Source organism: Rhipicephalus microplus, chromosome 2, assembly GCF_043290135.1.
Source record: "Rhipicephalus microplus isolate Deutch F79 chromosome 2, USDA_Rmic, whole genome shotgun sequence".
Taxonomy (NCBI): Eukaryota; Metazoa; Arthropoda; class Arachnida; order Ixodida; family Ixodidae; genus Rhipicephalus; species Rhipicephalus microplus.
The window spans coordinates 273,839,254-273,860,304 of record NC_134701.1 but is presented as its reverse complement, the minus strand read 5'-3'; the positions used below and the strand labels follow the sequence as shown (position 1 = coordinate 273,860,304).

Below are 21,051 nucleotides of genomic sequence, written 5' to 3'. Positions count from 1 at the left end.
TTATTGTTCAACAACGCACAGAAGAAATCTCTCACCGGAACCACCTTGGAGGTCAAAATCATAAGGACCGCTATTTCGGGTATGTGCCAATGGGGGTTACGCTACCGATGTGAGGTACTTCTGAACACTCGCGCGTTTAAGATTGCCCTAGTATGTTCTCGTTGTTCCTGTATAGATATTAACGGTTAATCACCTGTGGCACATATCTGAATACTAGCGGCACATACCCGCCCAAGGGTATGTGCCAGTCTGGCAGGAAGCGTTTGACGACGTACGCGACGGGATTTTCACACTATTCATGTCTTGACCAGCGCATTAGATTCGTCAAGCCATCTAACCCTCCCATGCTAATTTTGGTTCACGCCAAGTTGAGTGGGTGACCACGAAAGCACCCAAACGTAAGGGGCTAGATAGATAGATAGATAGATAGATAGATAGACAGATAGATAGATAGATAGATAGATAGATAGATAGATAGATAGATAGATAGATAGATAGATAGATAGATAGATAGATAGATAGATAGATAGATAGATAGATAGATAGATACGCTCAAAGTCACCGAAGTTCGCTAATAAATGCTTTGCATTTAAAATGAGTCGTCGAATGCTCGAACCGCTTACTAAAGCTCGATCTTCGCATACTAACTGTGGGGGATTGTGGTGATTGCAAAAGCTTCTGCCATAATTCTTCATCGTCGTCAAGCACATCACGAAAAATCGCACAATGTTCATTTCAAGTGTGCAGCAGGTTCTACGTTTCTCCGAAGAATGACGAAGCATAGCATAGTGAACGCCTGCCTACTGTACAGTGATTGCTGACGTAGTGGGTAAACTCCAAGTGTGCGTGATAGTTAGCTAAAAAGTGTTTTTCAAAGGCTCTGATAGGCCGCTCTTTCAGCTTTCGCTGTGTCATTGCTGTGCATTTCCGCGAATGCTTGGCAGTTTTTTTTTATTGCGATAGCAACTATATAGACACAATCGGCTGGATCTTGCCGCCGGCGTCGGTGACGCCGTCACTCACCATATATATATATATATATATATATATATATATATATATGTGTGTGTGTGTGTGTGTGTGTGTGTGTGTGTATGAAAACGCAAAAAGAAAAAAATTCTGACAACGACTCAGGCACGCTGAATTGAACGTGGAACCTCTGGGTCATGAATGTGAGGCGTTAACCACTGAGCCACCGCGGAGAATGTCAGCGAACGTTCAAGCGGCAAGCTATTTATATCTACAATTTACCGCTGATGATGGGAATCTCGGGGGGGGGGAACTATCGTGTTTTTAGCATTATTAGCAAGACGGCGCGATGAGGGTGTGGTGGTGTCCGTTCTCATCTCTCACGCCTACTTTGCCTCTCAGAATGGAGAAGGCCGATGGTCGCTCGCGCTCCCTTCTCTCGTGGTGGGGACAATTATACGTTTTGGCTGGCGTTGGGCTTACACTAGAACGTGTCTGTTGTAGTTACCGGGCCACAAAGGTTACTGCAATCGTTGCATATTCTACGTTTGTGAAAAGGGTGCGCTTTTGAGACACAGCAAAGTAACAACTGAGACACTTATTAGCGTTCATCTGTACCTGTGAGTATGTTGCGTGCGTCACTTGTGCGTGAGAAACGCTGGACACGTTTCGATCTGCCGGCCATTCAGCGCGTGACCTCCTAATTTGTTGCTTTTGCGTCCATTGCTTTGCCTTTGCTGCAAAGCTGTCTTTTTCGTTTTTTGAAGCCGCTATACTTTCCCCCCATTGGTATTTTTATATATTCGTGTGTTATATCAAGCTGTTCGTTTTATATACCCTGCGTAAGACTAGAGCTTGACTTGCAATGTTGATCAGTGAGAATGCATTTTATTGTATACTGTTTTATTGTATATTTTCGGTTTAACATTCCAAAACCACCTCATGAATATGAGAGGCGCCGTAGAGGAGGGCTCCGGAAATTTCCACCACCTGGGATTCTTTAACGTGCGCAAAAATCTTAGCTCATAGGCTTGAAGCATTTTGTCCTCCATCAAAAATACAGCCACCGCAGCCGGCATTCCATCCGGCAACCTGTGGATCAGCAGCTGAGTACCATAACCACTAGACCACCGCGGCGGGGCTGTTATCATATATTGTCTTACTTATTGTATACCTTTTGTATAGTGGCTCGGGGGCCCTCAAGTGAATTGAGTTTCACTTTTTGCTCGAGGTCACCCATATTCCGGTGACGCAGATAAATTCAAACTTCAACTTCTTGCCCGTTCATACTAACGCTTGTGTTGCCCGCCGACTCGCCCAAGTTCACCAATTATACACTTGTGTATACTCCACCTTCGCGCTTTACGAACAACAAAAGGACGTTGAATCATGATAGAGACACAGAAAGGGCAACTCGAGGGACGAAAACATTAAACGAACTGTGGACACAATATATCTTCCTAAGATGCCTCGTACGGCCCCGCCGCGGTGGTCTAGTGGCTAAGGTACTCGGCTGCTGACCCGCATGTCGCGGGATCGAATACCGGCTGCGGCGGCTGCATTTCCGATGGAGGCGGAAATGTTGTAGGCCCGTGTGCTCAGATTTGGGTGCACGTTAAAGAACCCCAGGTGGTCGAAATTTCCGGAGTCCTCCACTACGGCGTCTCTCATAATCAAATGGTGGTTTTGGGACGTTAAACCCCACATATCAATCAATCAAGATGCCTCGTACGACAGCTCGGAAACAGCCGCAACCGATAGCAAATGTACGCCCACCGCGGCCGTTTTCTGTTCAGGAAATCCTAAGGTGCCGCAGTCCGCTTTACAGTCCGCACTGCAGTGTGCACTGTAGCTGTTGCACTATGAGGTATATAATGTGCTATACCAAACTTTTTTCGTATATAAAGGGTCCTGCAACATATTTCCAAGTAATAGTTTAAAGGATTCATTTGAAGATCCCATTGCCTAATGGATCCACTGGTGCAAAAAAATTTAGAATCTGTATATAGTACAAGCTGAGTTGCTGGTACATGCCGCATGCTTTGAGCGCTTTCTGCTTTCGTAACAGCGAGCGCGCTTGAAAGTTACGCAGGGAAGGGGACGACCATTGGACAAGGTGGGTCTCTTGTCAACGTGCCTCATGACCTTGAAGTCTTTCTTTTCATTTTTCCTTCTTACTTTCAGAGTGATAACCAGCGTGAGTGTGGGCATAAGGCACCATCTTGTGGCAGCCTCCGTAAATACGCAGCCTTCTATGCCCAACTCAGGCAAAAGCCATGCACTTTAGGTATATGGCGCAGTAACTTGAGTATATTCGTGACACAAATTGTAGAAAGAAAAAGGGAACGATTTCTCCGTGCCTTTAAGGATTACATGTGAATTACAGGTTGGGTACTGCGATGTAATGTTTGGCTCACGTCTTCTGACTTGCGTCGACTGCCGATCGGCAGCGTTTTATGACCATGCTACTAGCTCGTAATAACATTACCTGCTACGTGACGCCAACCGGCAAAAATGAGTGTCCCACACTCACCGCAGTGGCAACAAGTGGCGCTAACTGACACTCCCACGTTCAATAAACATATACACTCCATAAAAAGTGAATGGGAGGATGACCGCCATAGTAGCTCAATCGGTAGGGCATCGAACGCGTTATTCAAAGGTTGATTGATTGATTGATTGATTGAATGATTGATTGATATGTGGGGTTTAACGTCCCAAAACCACCATATCATTATGAGAGACGCCGTTTCGGAGGGCTTCGAAAATTTCGACCACCTATAGGGCTCTTTAACGTGCACCATAATCTGAGCACTCGGGCCGACAACATTTTCGCCTCCATCGTAAAGGCAGCCGCCTCATTCGGGATTTGATCCTGCGATCTGGTTATTCAAAGGTCGCAGGCTTGGTTCCTGCCTACGGCAATTCATCTTTTCATCTACTTTTCTTTCATCACATTTACATCGCGATCACCTTTGGTGATATTCCTTATGCTTTCCTTGGCATGATTGTCTGTTAGTTCTCATTAATATTGTTTTTAACAAAGGAAATGGACCCTTATGTTTACTTTTCTTTCTTGCGTGGACATGAAAGCTTATCTTGTTTCTCAGTACCAGTTCGCTGTTTTTGCTTCCAACATCCGGATCATTTCACATATCTTTTTTGAGAATTTCGTTTGTCTTGCTTTTTTTCTTTATTATTTTCTAAAGCAATTCGCCGCACACAGTAAGAAAAAAGATGATGGTATAGGACTACGCGCAAAGCACCCACAAAGTGACTAGGATTCCTAAGAAAGGCTCCTTTGACACCTGGAGGCTAGGGGAGTTCTCGAGTTTCCCTTGCCGGCCGATCTTTGGGAAGCCCTCTCAGCTATAGCGATACGGGTCTGGGAAATGCTGAAAACAAACTAATAACGTCAAAATTCTTGTAATAAGATCGACAACGCGAATGGGCTTCAGGTGATCTCACCGTACTAAAGTGAATACCATGAGGAACGCTTCGATTAACGCTTCGATTTAAAGCTCGTGCGCCTTTTTTTAAATAAGTGATGCTAATTTATTCATCTATAAGCTCAAATATCTCTAGGAGAATATTATGAGCGATACCAGCTGTAAAAACAGCGCTAAATAATCGCGCAGTAAGAAAAGAGAGTGAAAAAAAAAGATGCAGTAGAAAAAAACGAGACAACTACCCTACTTTCCCTCAAGGCTTCAGAGATGAGTTCTGCCAAGAATTAAAAGTTCATTAGCGAAAAAATCAAACTATTTGCGCGCAGTTCTTCAACTCCCTTCAAGGCATGTCCGCCTTGCGCGTTGAAGCGTGGAGACGCTCACATGCTGCTGTTTTTCTTCTTACCTTTGTGAATATTTGTTTTCTGACGCAACACTAGGCGGTACACAGGCGATGCGTCTTTCTGTATTATATGCTTGGATCATTTGAGATGGATAATGTGACCTTAACGCAACACGCAACGTCAGTACCGACAATGCGGGGCCCGAGAAACGCGAATTGCGTTTGACGTGATGCTGGGCACGTGAACTGGAGGGAGTGCTCGGTGGTTTATCCCCTCGTTTAACATGAGCGCGTTTCTTTTGGAATCAATGCCTCAGCAAACGTGCGCGGGTAGACTCCTGCAAAAGACCGTTTACGAAACGGCTTCAATTAGTGACAAAAGGAACACATCAAAAAAGTAGAGAAGAACGTAGTATATATAGAGGACTCTAGACAAGCTACTAAAGAGTAAACCTAATTAGGCCTTCGCGTGGCGTACCCTATAGTCTGGGCTGCCGAAACAAACTTTTTAAGGAGTGGGTTGCTCTCCTAGATAATTTTTTAAGGTAAAACATACACAGACTTTCTACGACAAACATAAGACAAACGTTGAGCCACAAAGAACACTCGAGAAAATGGATTTTTCGATGCGCGGAGTCAAACGGTTGACCTCTCGCTCGCTCCACAGCACGCGGCGTCAGCCGCTCGGCCACAGACGCGCCCGCCCTTCCACATAATAGCGGAGGGATACTCGTACACTCAATATACCGCTAGTGGTACGCCAATCTGGGCAAATATCAACGTGTTCTTTGCATTACGAGCGAGTTGGCGCGAAGGGCTCCCCACTCGTTGCAATGTATTCGCTCTCAACGCGTGTATTGCCCTAGGAGTGTAGTCACCCGTTCATGCTTTTCTTTTGATAGAGTGGTTTGTAAGCCATGTGCTTTCACCAGCAAGATTGCGTTTAGGATATAGAGCGCACAAATGTCGATTCGCTCGCTGCACAGGCCGCGCTTGCGAAGGAAGCGCGATGTTCAAATAGTGAAATAGCAAGTGGGATTCTTGTCAGCTTTCACTGAACATGCGCGTAGTTGGGCGTATGCACCAAATGGGGAGAGGGGTGTGAGGGGGCACTAGCACCTAAATTATTTAAGAAAAGTAAATAGAGTGGGCCACCGCCTCTCACTTACGACAGTGGTCTATATCGGATCTACACGCAAGAACGAAAACCACTCTGACAAGGTTTTCCTGCAACAAAACAATGACATGATTATATAATGAAACTCGTCCTACGTTTCAGCTATGAAACGCGTTTACGCCGCCTCGCAACTATGCATTTTAGATCGTCTGTGGTACAGGCCACCTCGGTAACTCTTTCCTGCTCGCGCTCCACCATAAAGGAGGCTACCACTAAGCAGGGGCTCCTAACGTAAAAACACTCTGTCGTGCGTTTCTTTGGATATCTTAATAATAACTTAAAAACACTCTGTTATGCTTTTTTATTTTGATATATTTAGTGGAATATTTATGCATAGTTGTAACATGAGGGACACTTAGGAAGGCGAAAAAGATTGTGGTGACGTCAAAGATGTCCAAGACACGATGTGAAAAAAACTCATTTGTTTTCGCATCGTTGCATCGTCAAGGAGGTTCGGCCATACACATTTCCGATAATCGTCTGCTCGACTACAAAACCGGTCAAAAAAGCTAACAGAGCATGTGCCAGCCGGAGCGAGCCATGTTGTCCCAACAGCCTGGATAAGTCGTGTTGTGACAGCATGAAGTCTTTTGTCGGTAAGAAGCTAAACAAAGCGGCATATGCGTGAAGTAGAACCAGAAGTGCCAAGGGCGTTTCAGAATGCTTGCTAGAAGGGATATAAAAGCCTATGAAATGCCTTTGATAAAAAGGCAGTCACAAGCGTGCTGAAGTGGTGAACAATGGCACGCTCTATTTTTTTTCACTCAGCGGTATGGGAGCTCGTAAATAGAATCGAAAAGCACGGGGAACATTTTCTTGTTCAATATACTTTCCTGTATCGCTTTGCAAGAGCCTCGAGAAATCTTTGGGTTCACTGGGTTTTTAATGCTACCCACATTGTTGGCAGTCTTTTCTTTTTGTGGTATTTTCTAGCCTGAGCCTTACGTTTCTGTGCGCATTTATTTATTGTCTGGTTACGTAATGTTTTTCAATCTCTTTCCCGACACGTGAGAGTACACTCAAGGGAGCAATATCATGCTTTGTGTTATTTATTCTGCCGTTAAAAAAGAGCCTAGCGTGTAATATTTTTACTTTTTCAGACACGTCTCATGATGCCTTGGATGCGTTGGCGCCTCTTCTGATGGCGGAGTGAGTACCAAGCATTTTTTTTTCTTTAAAGTTTATACGTTCGCTGAATACTTACGTATTGTGCGCAAACTTTATATTATCAGCTAATCTGCTCGCAGAAATTCAGCGACTTTCACCATACAGACATGCGAATTCTGAGCACCGCTTAACGTTGAGGAACCGCCGACTGCATTCGAAGTTTTGGCTCTCCGCAGTGTTAGCATTGAAACGTTCATTTCATATTGCCACAGGACCTGTCAGTGCTCGAGTGCTGCGCACACCACTGTGTCCATTGCAGACGCCGTTGAATGCCGAAAGCCCCCTTCCGACAAGGGAAGCAAGCCGCAGCGCATGTGCCAGCCTCGCATACCCACGTGCTCTGACCGAGGGGCTAGCTCACGTCACGGAGGACGGAAGCGAGGTTAGATACCATCGGCTCAGTGATATGGACCGACTCCGCGTTCGCTCTCTTTCTTCTTCGTTCGCTCTACCGGTTACGTCGTTGACGTCAGCCAACAACGGTGACGCCGCCCAACGCAGAAACAGGCTCCTAAGACTTGCGCTCTAAAACGGTCCCGTATGAAGTCGCCTAAAATGACTAGACAACAAAAGCTGTTTTTTATGGGTGAAGCTCCCTATAGCGGCACCCGTTCGTCCCTCGTAACTGTTGTTGTATGTAACAAGTATAACATTTTAACCTCCAAGGTGGTGCCGGTGAGAGATTTCTTCTGTGCGTGGTTGAACAATAAAAAATAGCGCTCAATGTACATGCCAATGGCTGCTAATGGGGAATGAAAGACAGGAGCATTCGGCTTCTAGTCAACGCGCACGCTGCAATCTTCGTTAGCAGCCATTGGCATGTACATTGAGCACTATCTGACAAGAAATGGTTGCTACCCTATACTCGCTGGGTGTGACCTCCTTAGCTTTTTAAAGGTTTAGCGAGCGTTTAGCCACAGTGCCATGAATACAATGAACTAATATAAACCATGAATGAACTCGAGTTGGTTAAAGGTGGGAAGTAGATACGAAGCGCAAGCCGTAAGAAAGTAAAAGCCGAATTCTCCTGTCTCTCATTTCCCATTAGCAGCCATTGGCATGTACATTGAGCACTATCTGACAGGAAAATGTTGCTACGTTGTACTCGCTGGGCGTAACCTTTTTTGGTTTTAGAAAGATTTAGCGAGCGTTGGGCCGCAGTGCCATGAATACAGTGAACTAGTATATACCATGAATGAACTCGAGATGGTTAAAGGTGGGAAGTAGACCCGAAGCACAAGCCGTAAGAAAGTGTGTGTGTGCCACCTCTCGTTTAGTCCTTGGAATGTCCGCTGGATGGCGGTGCTTCTATAAGAGGAATATGTGATGAAAAGATGCGAGATGGTGGTACTTGGAGTGTTGAATAGATGGACGAACGGACACACAGACAGATGCATGGATGGACGCATGAACGGATGCAAGGGCGGATGCATGGACGAACGCAGGGACGTACGCACGAACAAACGCACGCACGGACGGGCGGATGGACGCAAGGACGGTCTCACAGACGGACGCATGGACGGACGGAAGCAAGAACGAATGGACGGACGAATGCTTCGCCCCACTGTCCATCATTCACTTCGTGGATATGATGCCATTTTTTTTTATCGAAATCAATGTACTGATCCTCGCCTGCACCACTTTGATATCTTTCTGCACCGAACATGATTTTGTATTGCTTCCGGGATCGGATACATTCCAAGCTTGCCGCACCTCATCTGGTGCTGCCCTGCCTTCGTGACCGGTGCCCATTGGATCAAACAACAATAGAATGGGGTGACGTCGTACGAACTTCATGATCACGTCCTTATGACTCTAAAAAATATGGCCATCTGTGACTTTATGATGACAGCATATCGTGACGTCATCACGTGATGATGATGATCTTTTGGCATGACCGATGTTGACGCCGACGCCGTGGGACGATAATTCCGACGCCCGGCTTTCACGTTTCAAGAGGTATCTAAACTCCTCGGGGTGCAGCCAATACCACAAAACATGCCTGTGATACTATACCTACTGCTTGTGAGAAGTTTGTAGCATACCAGTCCTCCTATAGACTGCTCAACATCCCTGCATTTTCTTTATTTCCTGTTCCTTCCTTCCGTGGGCAAACACTGTTACTGCGCCAGTAGCGAGAGCGGCAACGAGTATGCATGAAGTACGTTATGAAGGTGATTACTCAAAGCTGACAACATAAGCTATAGATATAGTTTATGTAACTTTATCCAAAGACATTCGACATGCATTTGCCTATAAGTAACCCCCATCAACCATAAATTAGCCAGCGCTCGCTGAAAGGCGTTATTTTAGGCATAGCTACTTGCCCCATGGACTATTATACTATGCGAATTTCTTTCTAAAGTAATACCATACTGCCATATATGACGATTGTGGATTACTTGTATCTATATACTTGGAACATGACTCATTTGCTTACACGAACGGGCACACGGTTAGCCGGAAGAATGAATCATCCTAATAGACCCTTTTCATAATTGTAAAACTAGCTTTCCTGCTATGCAGTTTTCCGTACTAATGGCGGATAGTCACTTTTTGCAGAGTGTTGAAGCGCAGTTTATTTGCACTAAGACTTGGAAAATGTAGGTTTAGCTATCTCGACATTACTGCGCATAATGGACGAGCCCCAGCGTGTGTAACTAGGACCTGGTCTTCGTTCGAAATAGGACAGGCGCTGCCATTACTAGGGCAAACATGCAGTGCCGAGCAAGGCACTTGCGAATTATGAAAGGGGTCTATAGGCGGTTACAGCCTAAGAATGAATACAAGCCCCCCCCCCCCCCCCCCCCCCTCAAGTGTGGTGAACGTGCCACGCTTGTTGAAAAGAGTCGTGCTAGGTTGTTTATGTTCTACCATTAGGTACACCTTTGCAGTTCATGTGAACGTTACATGTTTAAGAACTAAATGAATTTCGTTCCTACTTGTATTACGGCTACATCCTTCGGCTCCCTACAACATCCCAATCCTAACCCTATAGTAATACGCTTGACTGAGCACTTATATGAGAATATTCGCGGAAATTCGAAAACTCCAGATTTCCGGGCTTTTGTACCAAAAAAGCAGGGAGATAAACAGGAACCTGCGTGTAAAAAAGCACGTATACCTGAAATATGCCACAGGCGCTAGACGTCATGGAAATAAGCAAAGATGATTCGGCTGGGCGTGTATGCAAATTATTTCTGTGTGGGCCAGCATTGGTTGCGAATTGTGGTTTAATATATTTTTAGGATGTAACCTACTACGGAACACCTAGGTGCTACATACTGCGCACGACGTTATACGCGAAAGTGGCTGTTTTGACGACCATGTTTTGGAGCATACGAATGCACACCGAACCAAGACATCTCATGATGTGAATTTTATTATCATGTAGGGTCACAAATCCGGCCGCTATATTATAGGCACCGCCTCGACAGGTTGATAGCGTATACGTGTCGAGACTGCCATTGATGTCGCGACCGTCGCGCCTTATGTGCCAGCGCCTGTGTGTTCTGCCCGATTTTATTATTGGCGAGGTGCCCTTCTTCCTCTCCTTCGCTAGCGTTTATGGGACATTCCAACTACGTTTGATCACGAGTGCGCTATATATAGGTCATCGTGTTTTCCGTAAGACGGGTGCCTATTGCTTTAATTAAGCACCGCATCTGACGGGGCTGCACCTCTATAGCGGGGGGGGGGGGGGGGGGGCAGCGTGACTGGTGAACTGATCGTAGACAACTACATGCATATTGATATAATGACTTCGGCGCTAAAAGCATTCTTATACACCTACTAAGGGCTCTTACCATGTAAATATGCATATATGTTGCCTCCCAAAACTGGCTCTGTTGTTTCGGAATGCTTTCTGTACAACGTAAAAAAAACGCACGTGACTCTAATATGAATGTTAAAATCTGAGCGTACTTGATCTCCGTTAATTGCACAATAGAGCACAATATAAACATTGCCCTACGTGTTTCTACACAGTGACAAACCACATGGGACTGAATTCATTGAGATATGGCTGACCCTCCCCTCCCCATTTTTTGTTGAAGTTCTTGGTTCTTATTACGTAAAGTGCCCGTTATATACCAGTCGTAGGTACGTTACCAGTAAAAAGTAACAGTGTTACAGTTACAGTTACTGAAGCCAAAAAAGTAACTCTGTTGCGGTTACAGTTACCGATTTTCTAAAAGTAACTTGTTACAGTTTCAGTTACAGTAAAAAAGTAACGTCGTTACTTTTTCATTACTGTATAAAAATAATTACGGAACAATTGATATATTTTAATTAATAAAGATGTAGGAAGGCATGCAGGTAGTCAAAGTTTGATGTGGTGAAACCCTAGAACGATGCTGCACAGGGCCATAGTTTTGACCTAAACAATGTGGGTGTGGGTGGGGGGGCAGGATAGAGGCTTCTGGAAACGTGGTTCAATTGCTACGACGCACTGGCTTGCAACAGCAACCCGTAGCTCCCTACCGAACGTTTGCAAGGACATGTGTGACTAATGAACTGATCAACCTCCGCTTATTTTTTTATTTTTTTTTTGCCAGCGTTTACTGAGGATACCGCCTGCATAGGAGGCGAAACGTCAATCACATTGTTAATAATTGTTGTGTTATCTCGAACTATAGCTTTCACAATCGGTTACAAACCTGTTTAAAATGCTTCAGGCTTTCAGCAGTTTCATGCATGCTGCTGTTTCCTAGCCACCTGTAAAACGCGACTTGCTGGGAGCCTCAGACGGAGGAATGCTCCACCGGCGTACCAAGAAAAGGGATAAGAAGCTCAAGTGACAAATAGAATATATATATATCCCCCCCCCCTAAAAAGTAAATCCGGGAGGGGGGGGGGGGCACGTGAACTTGGCAAGGTGTTCAGTGGCAACTATATTGATTTACGACATGTAGGTTTACGAATAAACATACCCTCCAGACACACTTCTCTTCAAACCAGCCAGACAGGTCTCTGGCAAATGTGTTTACCTTTAGACATGTAGTATACAAGTAAACTCCGAACTCGGTCTTCTGCGGGGAAGATGTTACTCTTAGTGACCTGTTCTCTTAAACTGCGATGGGAGGCGTGGTAAGGCGAAAGGTGGAGAGGATGTTGTAAATAAAAAATTTCGAAAAAATTTCGAAAAAGTGAAAAGCGTGTAACGTCGGCCTTTAACGAGTGTGGCTGGTGGTTGATTTTTCACAAAAACAGAAGTAACTGTCACTGTATTTTTTGTTACAGTAACTCAGTAAAAAAGTAACAGTGTTACAGTTACAAGTTACTCTAAATTAAAAGTAACTAGTTACAGCTACAAGTTACTGAAAAAGGTAACTAGTTACCGGTAAAGCGTTACTAGTAACTAGTTACTGCCCAAGACTGGTATATACCTATAATATACATGGCGCAAAAAACGATTAGTCAACTATTCAATTGCTCTAGACTTTCTTAATTTGCTTTACTCCCTTTAAGCATTTACATCTATGCGTGTTAATTGCGGCCTGTTTTTGCGTTAGTGGCGTAGTGATCCCAACGTGACAAAGGTAAAAAAAAAAGATGTGAAAAGGAGAAGAAAAGAAAGGAAAAGAAAGAAAGAAAGAAAGAAAGAAACAAACAAAGGAACGTCAAGCTTCAGTTGCTCTTGTTTTCCCGATATGTCAAGGGCCTTCCCGATAGGGCAAGACGCAGGACACAAGCTGTGCAGCTCATCATTTGGATAAGAATCGCCACGGAAACATGCCAGGGAGAAGGAAAGACAAATCATTCCTTGTAAAAGTTTGAGCACAGTCGTATAGACATTGACGGAAAAAAGGTATCGACGGACTTAGCGAGCGTGTACTCTTACCGAAGCACCACAGAAGCACGATCGTAGCCCGGAAAAGCAGGTCGATTGACGGGATCTCTGTCTGGATAATAAGAATGTATTCTTTAGGGACGTTCTTGAAGGATTGAGGAGTACTATTTGGTCATCGTCTGATTAATACACTTACGCCCTTCGTTCCTGCAGTGTCTAAGAACGTGTATGGCAATCGTGATTCGGCTTACTGTCCACCTACGAAGAGACGAGAAGAACTCGGAGATATGTTTAGTCCCGCGGGCGGCTCTTCCACTGTGATGGTGCCTCTATTTACTTCTTTATCACTTGTGTAAACGAAGCGACACAGAGACAGCACCCTTGCTGTGGACCAGCCGTTCTATTATCCTTCGTCTTGCTCTGCCTCGCAGTCTAGCCGATATAGTACGTGCCCGCTCCCCAGTGGCGTTGTAATCCTTACACTTGTCCCCCCTCCATCTTCCCCCAGTGTACGATAGCAAGCCAGATGCGCACCTGGTTAGCCTCCCTGCCTTTCCTTGCTTTTCTGTCTCTGTGATACAGTGGCAGAGCTGGGTTTTAGGGGATTCAATGTCTGAGCTGCAGGGGCTGAAAATTTGATGGGTGTAAGTTAGGTTTAATACCTTTATTGTATCACTCAATCACACAATCAATCAATCAATCAACTAATCAATCAATTATTCAATCAATCAATCAACAACCAACCAATCAATATCTGCTGATATCGTTACAGTTGAAAAAAGGTTGACAGTGTTGACAGGATGAGAATTAGTCTGAAATTAGAGGTAAAGTTTGAGTCCTCGAGCCGCACCAGACAACTTCGTCTTCCCCTTCCAAATACCGCACCGTACGCTCCTAAAGATGGGTGACGTACTGTGTCTTTGTTTAGGCCTAATCACGTATAAGTGGCTCCTAATTCACTTGACGTAATGGGCAACTCGCCACTCTTCCCCCAGCATTATAGTCACTGTCCCCTCCTCCGCTACCATTTTAGTCACCTTCTATTTCTCCGCCAGCATTATAGTTACTTGCCCCTCCTCACTGAGCATCGTAGTCACTTTCTCTTCCTCTCCCAGCATTATATTCACTTTGCCCTACTCCCCCAGCATCAAAGTCACGTTTCCTTCCTCTCCCAGCATTATAGTCACTTACCCCTCCTCCCCCAGCATTATAGTCAATTCGTGCTCTTCTCCCAAATTTATAGTCAATTTCCCCCAATCCCCCAGCAACATAGTCACTTGTCCCTCCTCCCTTAGCACCATAGTCACTTTCCCTCCTCTCCTAGCAGTATAGCCACACACACCCCCCTCTTCCAACATTATATTCTCTTGCTCCGCCTCGCCCAGCATTATAGTCACTTTCCGCTCCTACCCAGCATTATGGTCACTTTACACTCCACCCTTATCATTACAGTCATTCCCCCCTCTCTGCATTTTAGTGACTTTCGCCTTCTCCACCAGCATTATAGTCATTTTCCACTCCTCCCCCAGCATTACCGTCACTTTATAATTTTCCTTCAGCATTATATTCAATTTTCGCTCCTCCCACAGATTTATAGTCACTTTACCCTCCTTCCCCTGCATTATTGTCACTTTGCACTCTTCCCCCAGCGTTATAGTCATTGGCCCCTCCTCGCCCAGTATTGTAGTCACTTTCCTCTCTTCACCCAGCATTAGAGTCACTTTCCACTCCTCTCCCTGCATTATAGTCACTTAGGCGCTGGCTTAGACGCGGTAGAATAGATGAGCATAATGAGTGCTTGAACTCTCAGGACCATTAAATAATTTCTTTTCCAGGACAGGCGTCTGCTTGATGCGCTAACCGCGGGGACATGAACGCATGCGAAACGGCGTAACATTAGCCCGCATCTTGTCGTAATTCACAGGAAAGAATGGAAAAAAGACGTGCACATTCCCTTAAGGCGTCTCATTATTTATCTCAAGTTTTATTATTCTCTTCAAGCAACATACTACATAAACTACGCATGTCATGTTAAATAATTTTCACCATGTCACGTGCCACTGTTGGCAACGTCAGAGCATAGTCGTCTACGTAGAAGACCAACGTCACTGCACTGCCGTGTACGTAGGGCAATTCATATGTGCACGTCATGTTCTCATTCTCTAGGTGCATGCACGCGAAAGAAAGGGGGAGCAGTGTTCATCCTGAAATTTGACCGATTTCCACGTCGCGTAGCACTGTAAACGTTTGGCACGCGTGATCGTGAACACCCCATGTACGCATTGCGCTTGTCATCTCAAAAGTGTCAGACCTGGGGAGGGGCCATTTGACATTGGTGAAATACCTTAAAACGCCTACCTCACCGACTGCCGCTACTGCCGTTTCTCAAGCTTGAAAAACTGAAAGCATGTTTTTCTGCAAAACTAGACGATGAACAGTAAAGAAAACAGGCAATCGTCATCGCACATCTGCTTTCAGGAACAGAGAAGGTGATTTCACTCAAAATCCTGCTTTTCGGAGAGAATAAGCTGAAAATCGCTCGAGTGTTCAATCCTGTAATCATTCGACGAAGTGTAGCAGCGGAATTACTTCTGCTGGGACTTGTAAAAAGTGAAAAAAGATCGAAAGAAAGTCTTTTACATTACACGTTGGGCCACTTGTTTTCGATTGTCATGGAAACGCTTCACATATTGTGCAAAATTCAATAGAGGTTAAAAGATTGGGAAGCCAGAATAACGCGTTCTTACTGCATTACTTTTCGCAATACGACTGAAAGGCCATTTTCAGGACCTTATCTGCTTTAAACCCACGCATTCAAGGAAAATCGAATCGGTGGCCACGCAGGCTTCGTTGCTGGGTACCTTGCAGTGAGATGTGTGATACTTCTAGCAAGTTTGGCATAACAGTGCTAATCATCACCAGGCCTATAGGAATGGGGAGGGGGTAGTAGGGGTCACCTCCCCCTTTTCCCCACCGTTTATTTTTACAGCGAAAGCTATTATGTGATTGCAACAATGTCCGTTTTCGGTGCGGTACAGTTGTCTACCTCCGCCACCACCACCTTTCTCCGTAATTACTATCACACAAAATAAGAACGAAGAGTAAAAAAAATATTACGGAAAGTACGCAATTCGAACACTGGCTCTCTGCGTGGCAGCCCAGCATTTTACCTCGGAGCCCTCTTTTTTTCAGTAATGCGTAAAGTCAACTCTAGCAAGTGTTGTGAACTATGCAGGACTATATTTGTCACATTAGAATTACATTTTTTATTGTTTATTGATTACATGTCTACGGCAGAGCTTGGAAGTTATTTGTAAACAGAACTTCGGCAGGCTTCATGTCGGGAAGGAATCGAAAACATGTATAATAGATCGTTTCAAAAGAGAAGAATGACAACCAGGTGCCACGCAATGCAAATCGCGAAATGAGTGGGTCGTTTAAGGTTTCCAACGCTTTACGAAAGGATCAGCCATGATTTGTTGCGGATTGGTTGCTTCGTTACATTGCTAAAATTACGATGACTTTTGTCTTAGTTGGTGCCGTGTAAGTGTACTTGTAGAAAATCTTCAATTTGGCCTAGCTGGTACTGCACTGTAATATATTTGCGCAGAGCAAAAAGTACAAAGGAGTGATAAAACAAGAAGACAGTTTGGGTGGTGCGCAAACTTTCAACTGTTTATTTCGGCAAAAGCGCGTCAAGGACGTCCTTTGATGTGATTTTGCGAAAATCAACAATGGCGAAATAAACACCGCCCGCTCAGAACACACTTATCTCTCGCTTCACCCTCTCCACCGCCCACAACGCTTGAACGCACGTCGAGTGGAAACACTCTCTCGGCTAGTTTATCTGCGGTGAAGCTTACACGAAATTCAACCCGTCTCCCGTGTCTTTCCGTTTCGAACAAACGTTTACTCGAGTAAACGCTACATCCAGTGTCCATCAAGTCGGTCAACGCCGTGCGCAGCGCTGCTTCTTCGCGTCCCATCAGGGTTCTCGTCGGTGAAATGGTCCGTACTTTTTTAGAGTTTTGGCACTGAGTTGAAACAATTGCGAAACTAAACAATATAATGAGTTTTGGTCTTCGGGAACTGCTTGTTTTTAGAATCACTTATAATTACTAGTGGCACAATCTGTGTCCATCGCAAATAAAAAAAACAAGCAGTAGGTAGAGGAGGACAGCCACTACGCGCACACTGCCACAACTTAGATGAAAAAAAATCTCCAGGACCTGATGATATACCCAATGCATTTCTAAAAAGATACGCGGAGTGGTGCGCCAAATTTCTTGTTATTATTTTTACTTTGTCTTTTCAACTGGCGTCCTGCCGGAAGATTGGAAAGTGTCCAAAATTAAACCCCTATTTAAACAAGGGGATAAACAGTCAGTTACGAATTACCGCCCTATAGCTTTAACCAGCACTTGTTGTAAATTATTAGAGCATATCATTCATAAGCACATATCTACTTTTTTAACAACGCATTCGATTCTCTCTTCTGCGCAACATGGTTTTAGGCGCGGCTTTTCCACTGTGACCCAACTTGTCGAAACCGTACATGACTTCGCCGTGACTATCAATGACCGTAAGCAAACAAATGTGATATTTATAGATTTTGCGAAAGCGTTCGACAAGATATCTCATGTAAAACTAATGATCAAACTACGTGCCATTCTTAAAAATGATAAACTTTGCAGTTGTATTAAATTATACCTTACTTCTCGTTACCAATATGTCATCTTCAGCGACACTCCTTCTAAAATAGTACCTGTCACTTCGGGTGTACCCCAGGGTTCGGTTCTGGGTCCGTTGTTATTTCTTCTTTATGTCAACGACATTGTTGGCGAGCATGACATAAAAATTAGGTTGTACGCTGATGATTGTCTGATTTATTCTGCTGTAGACTCTTTGGATGACCAGATTAACCTTAATTTGAAGCTGAACGATGTTATTCAGTGGTGCAACACATGGCAGATGTCTGTTAATTATAGAAAAAGTGCTGTTATGTCAATCACAAACAAGAGGCAACCCCTTATTTTCAATTACACCGTCGAGAACAACGTTATAACGCGAGTAACTGAGTATAAATACCTTGGTTTACATATATGTAACAACTTGCATTGGGATAAACACATTACAAACGTTGCAAATCAATCAATGTATAAACTTCACTACTTGAAAAGGTCTCTCAGAAATGCTTCAACAAGCGTAAAATTACTAGCCTATAAAAGCATCGTGTTACCAATTCTCGATTATGGAAATGTAATTTGGGACCCTTTCACGGCAGCTAACTTATCTAAATTAAATCGTGTACAAAATAAAGCAGTCCGTTTTATCTTTAATTGCTATGGCCGCGCATCAGTTTCGGAACTGACAGTCAAGGCTGCTTTATTGAACATTGCAGACAGAAATAAATTATGCCGCTTACGCTTTCTTTTTAAAATTGTGAAGAGCCTTCTCAAAAGCGATACTCATCAATACTTTACGTATTTTTCTTCAGGTCATTCATTCCTCCACCGTCACTCGCTGAACTTAACCCCCTTCCTGCCGAGAATCAATGTCTTTAAGTATTCTTTTTTTCCAAGAACAGTGAATGAATGGAATAGCCTTGAAAGTCATGCTGTCGAGCAAACTGATATTAACAAATTTGAAAGCCTACTTGACTTTTAAACTTTTCTGTCTTGTTGATCACTTGATACGTGTTCTGGTTCTCGGTTTATATTGCACTCGCCGGACAATAATGTGTACTCTTCTTTTTGCAGTGTGTGTTGTCGCAATGCGTGTATCGGTTTCTTCTTTTCTTTTTTGTGCCCTTCGCAAGATCTTATTCACGCGCCACAGTGAATTGGCTTATGTTATGCGTTCGTTTTGTCTGTTTTATTGTGAAATGTAGCACACGTTTCTTTCCACCCTGCTACGACCCTTTAACTGGAGTCAGCAGTATTGTAAATAAATAAATAAATAAATAAATAAATAAATAAATAAATAAATAACAAAAGATTTTATGGGAAGTGAAGAAATATCGCCCCGAAGAATGGAAGCTTGTTACGTATTGTTGGGGTATAAACGAACAATTTCTTGTTGTGTTTGTTGTGCAAAGCAAGTAAATACCATGACTTCCATCACAAATTTTCCGTAAACACCATGGGCAAGTCTAAAACAGACGTTTCGTGCCAATTTCTTACCTTGCAAGTAAGGAATGAACTTGCACATGAGCTCCCCGAACACGAAGTTCCTCAGAAGACTTCCTATCAGGGTGAAGGGCATGCAGAGGACGCCCAAGAGCAGGTCACTTACGGCCAAGTTCACGAGGAAAACGTTGGTCACCGTGCGCATGCGTTTGTTCTGCACCAGAGTGACCAGCACCAGCACGTTGCCCACCACGGCGAACACAAATATGACCGCGTACAGTCCGACGCGCACAATCAGATCCGTCGCATCCGGCAGGCCGTCCACTGTCCCCGAAGGCTCCGACTGTGGCGTAGAGAAATTCTGAACGCTGCCTTGGGGGAACTCGGTGAAGACGGTGTCATCTGGAAGCGTGATTGTGGGTATAGCAAATGGTTCTGTGAACGGTGAAGAGGTTGTTTTGTTGAACAAGGGCCACTGCAGGTTCAGCAAGGGGAGGCTGCTGATTAGTCTATTAACCATGGTGACTGTACTAAACAAGTGTTGTGCACAATGTGAAGCTAAGTACTTGCAGTCTCGCTTTTGTTAAATCACTTGCGAAGTCACGAGCTTAAGTGCCATTCTCAAGGTGAGGTATTTCCTTGTGTCTTGGTGGCATGTCCACACATATGCGTGTTCTCACACAGGATTCCCAGTGGCTGTGTTATCCTTCACTGTTTTTTTCGCTCGTCTAGAAACTTATCAAATGAATGCAGCTGGGCTTCAAGTTCTCACAAAGAACAGGCGGTGTCATTAACACTATAATTTGGGCGCTCCTAGTATTCCTTCGTCTTGAAGAGGTTCCATACTTTGGCTGTCTTGTTCTGGCTTGGAATTATCCTGCAAAAGAGCATCAAAGAAACAAATACAAAAAACTTAATACTAAGTGTGGCTTCGGCATTTACTCAGCTTTTATAGCCCCTTACGCTCTCTTAGATGTATACAAAGATGTGAACTTGTGCTCTAGTTAAAATATATAGACTACAATACCAGTGGAGATGTTACATATTACGTTGATACGTTATTTATAATCGCAATGCCACATATCCGCTGGAGCGCGCGCCCGCAGAAACTCAAGTAATCATGCAGGCATTCGCACAAACATGTGCTTGCGTCCTTTCATAATTTGAAGTATAAAAACACGACTTACAGCCAATGCAAGAGAAAGGAAGGCAAAGAAAAGACAGAGAGGTTAACCAGGTTGTACCTGGCTTCCTCCCCTACACGGATTGAAGGAGAAAAACAGGAGAGGAATCGAGAAACAAGGATTACAAGTGATAGGCACACACATATCTGCGATGAGCACGCACGTCTGGATAGTGATAACCAAGAAATATTTGACACCGGTTCTTTTGTGGTTGTCCTAAAATAGAGTGAAATCCAAGATGTTAAAAAGAGCAAGACTGTTGCAGAGACCTGACTTCCAACACAGTAGTGTAAACAAGGAAGCTTTAATGAGGGCTTTTTTTATAATGAGGACGTGTTCGCACACTTTCTGGGCAGGCACTAAGCGAAGCAGCTCCATTGTTCTGCTATATAGGTTCATTTGTGTCATTCGCCACGCTTTCTTTCTGTGTTGCCATGTGTTCTATTGATTATAGTTTCCCAGGTTTTTCGAAATAGTAGAAGCGCCAACATACTTTTGCATCTACCATTGTATCTGGATTAAAAAAAGATAAATCTCACGCCAATTAGAGTGCGCTTGCTTTGCAATGTCGCTTTTCACGTTTTCCTCTTGCTCAATTGATGTTGTCTTCTCTGCAAAGAACTTCCTGCGAGTTTCAGGCCACAGCTTTATTTGTGTTCTTCCACTTCCGGCGTGCGATTGAATCTTGCACCATTTCTGCAAAAAGTTTAGTACAGGCACCATGCTAGAATCCAATAAATGGCTGATCAAAACAAAAAGGAGAGGAAACACGGATGCGTTTTTTTTTTTAGAAACTAGTCGTATTATGCGTTATCTGCGTTGCTAGACGTAGTTGAAGTTTTG

At 44.2% G+C, this 21,051-nt stretch overlaps 1 protein-coding gene across 1 annotated transcript in view; it reads right to left on the bottom strand.

Moving 5' to 3' along the window:
• LOC119183549 (cholecystokinin receptor type A) overlaps nt 1–19,710 on the bottom strand; it is a 132,956-nt gene extending 113,246 nt beyond the window's left edge. Inside the window, 1 exon segment of the mRNA XM_075881901.1 lies at nt 19,079–19,710. Within this exon segment, the coding sequence (XP_075738016.1) occupies nt 19,079–19,544 (466 nt within the window). The 5' untranslated portion in view covers nt 19,545–19,710.
• Nucleotides 19,711–21,051: the final 1,341 nt, after the last annotated feature.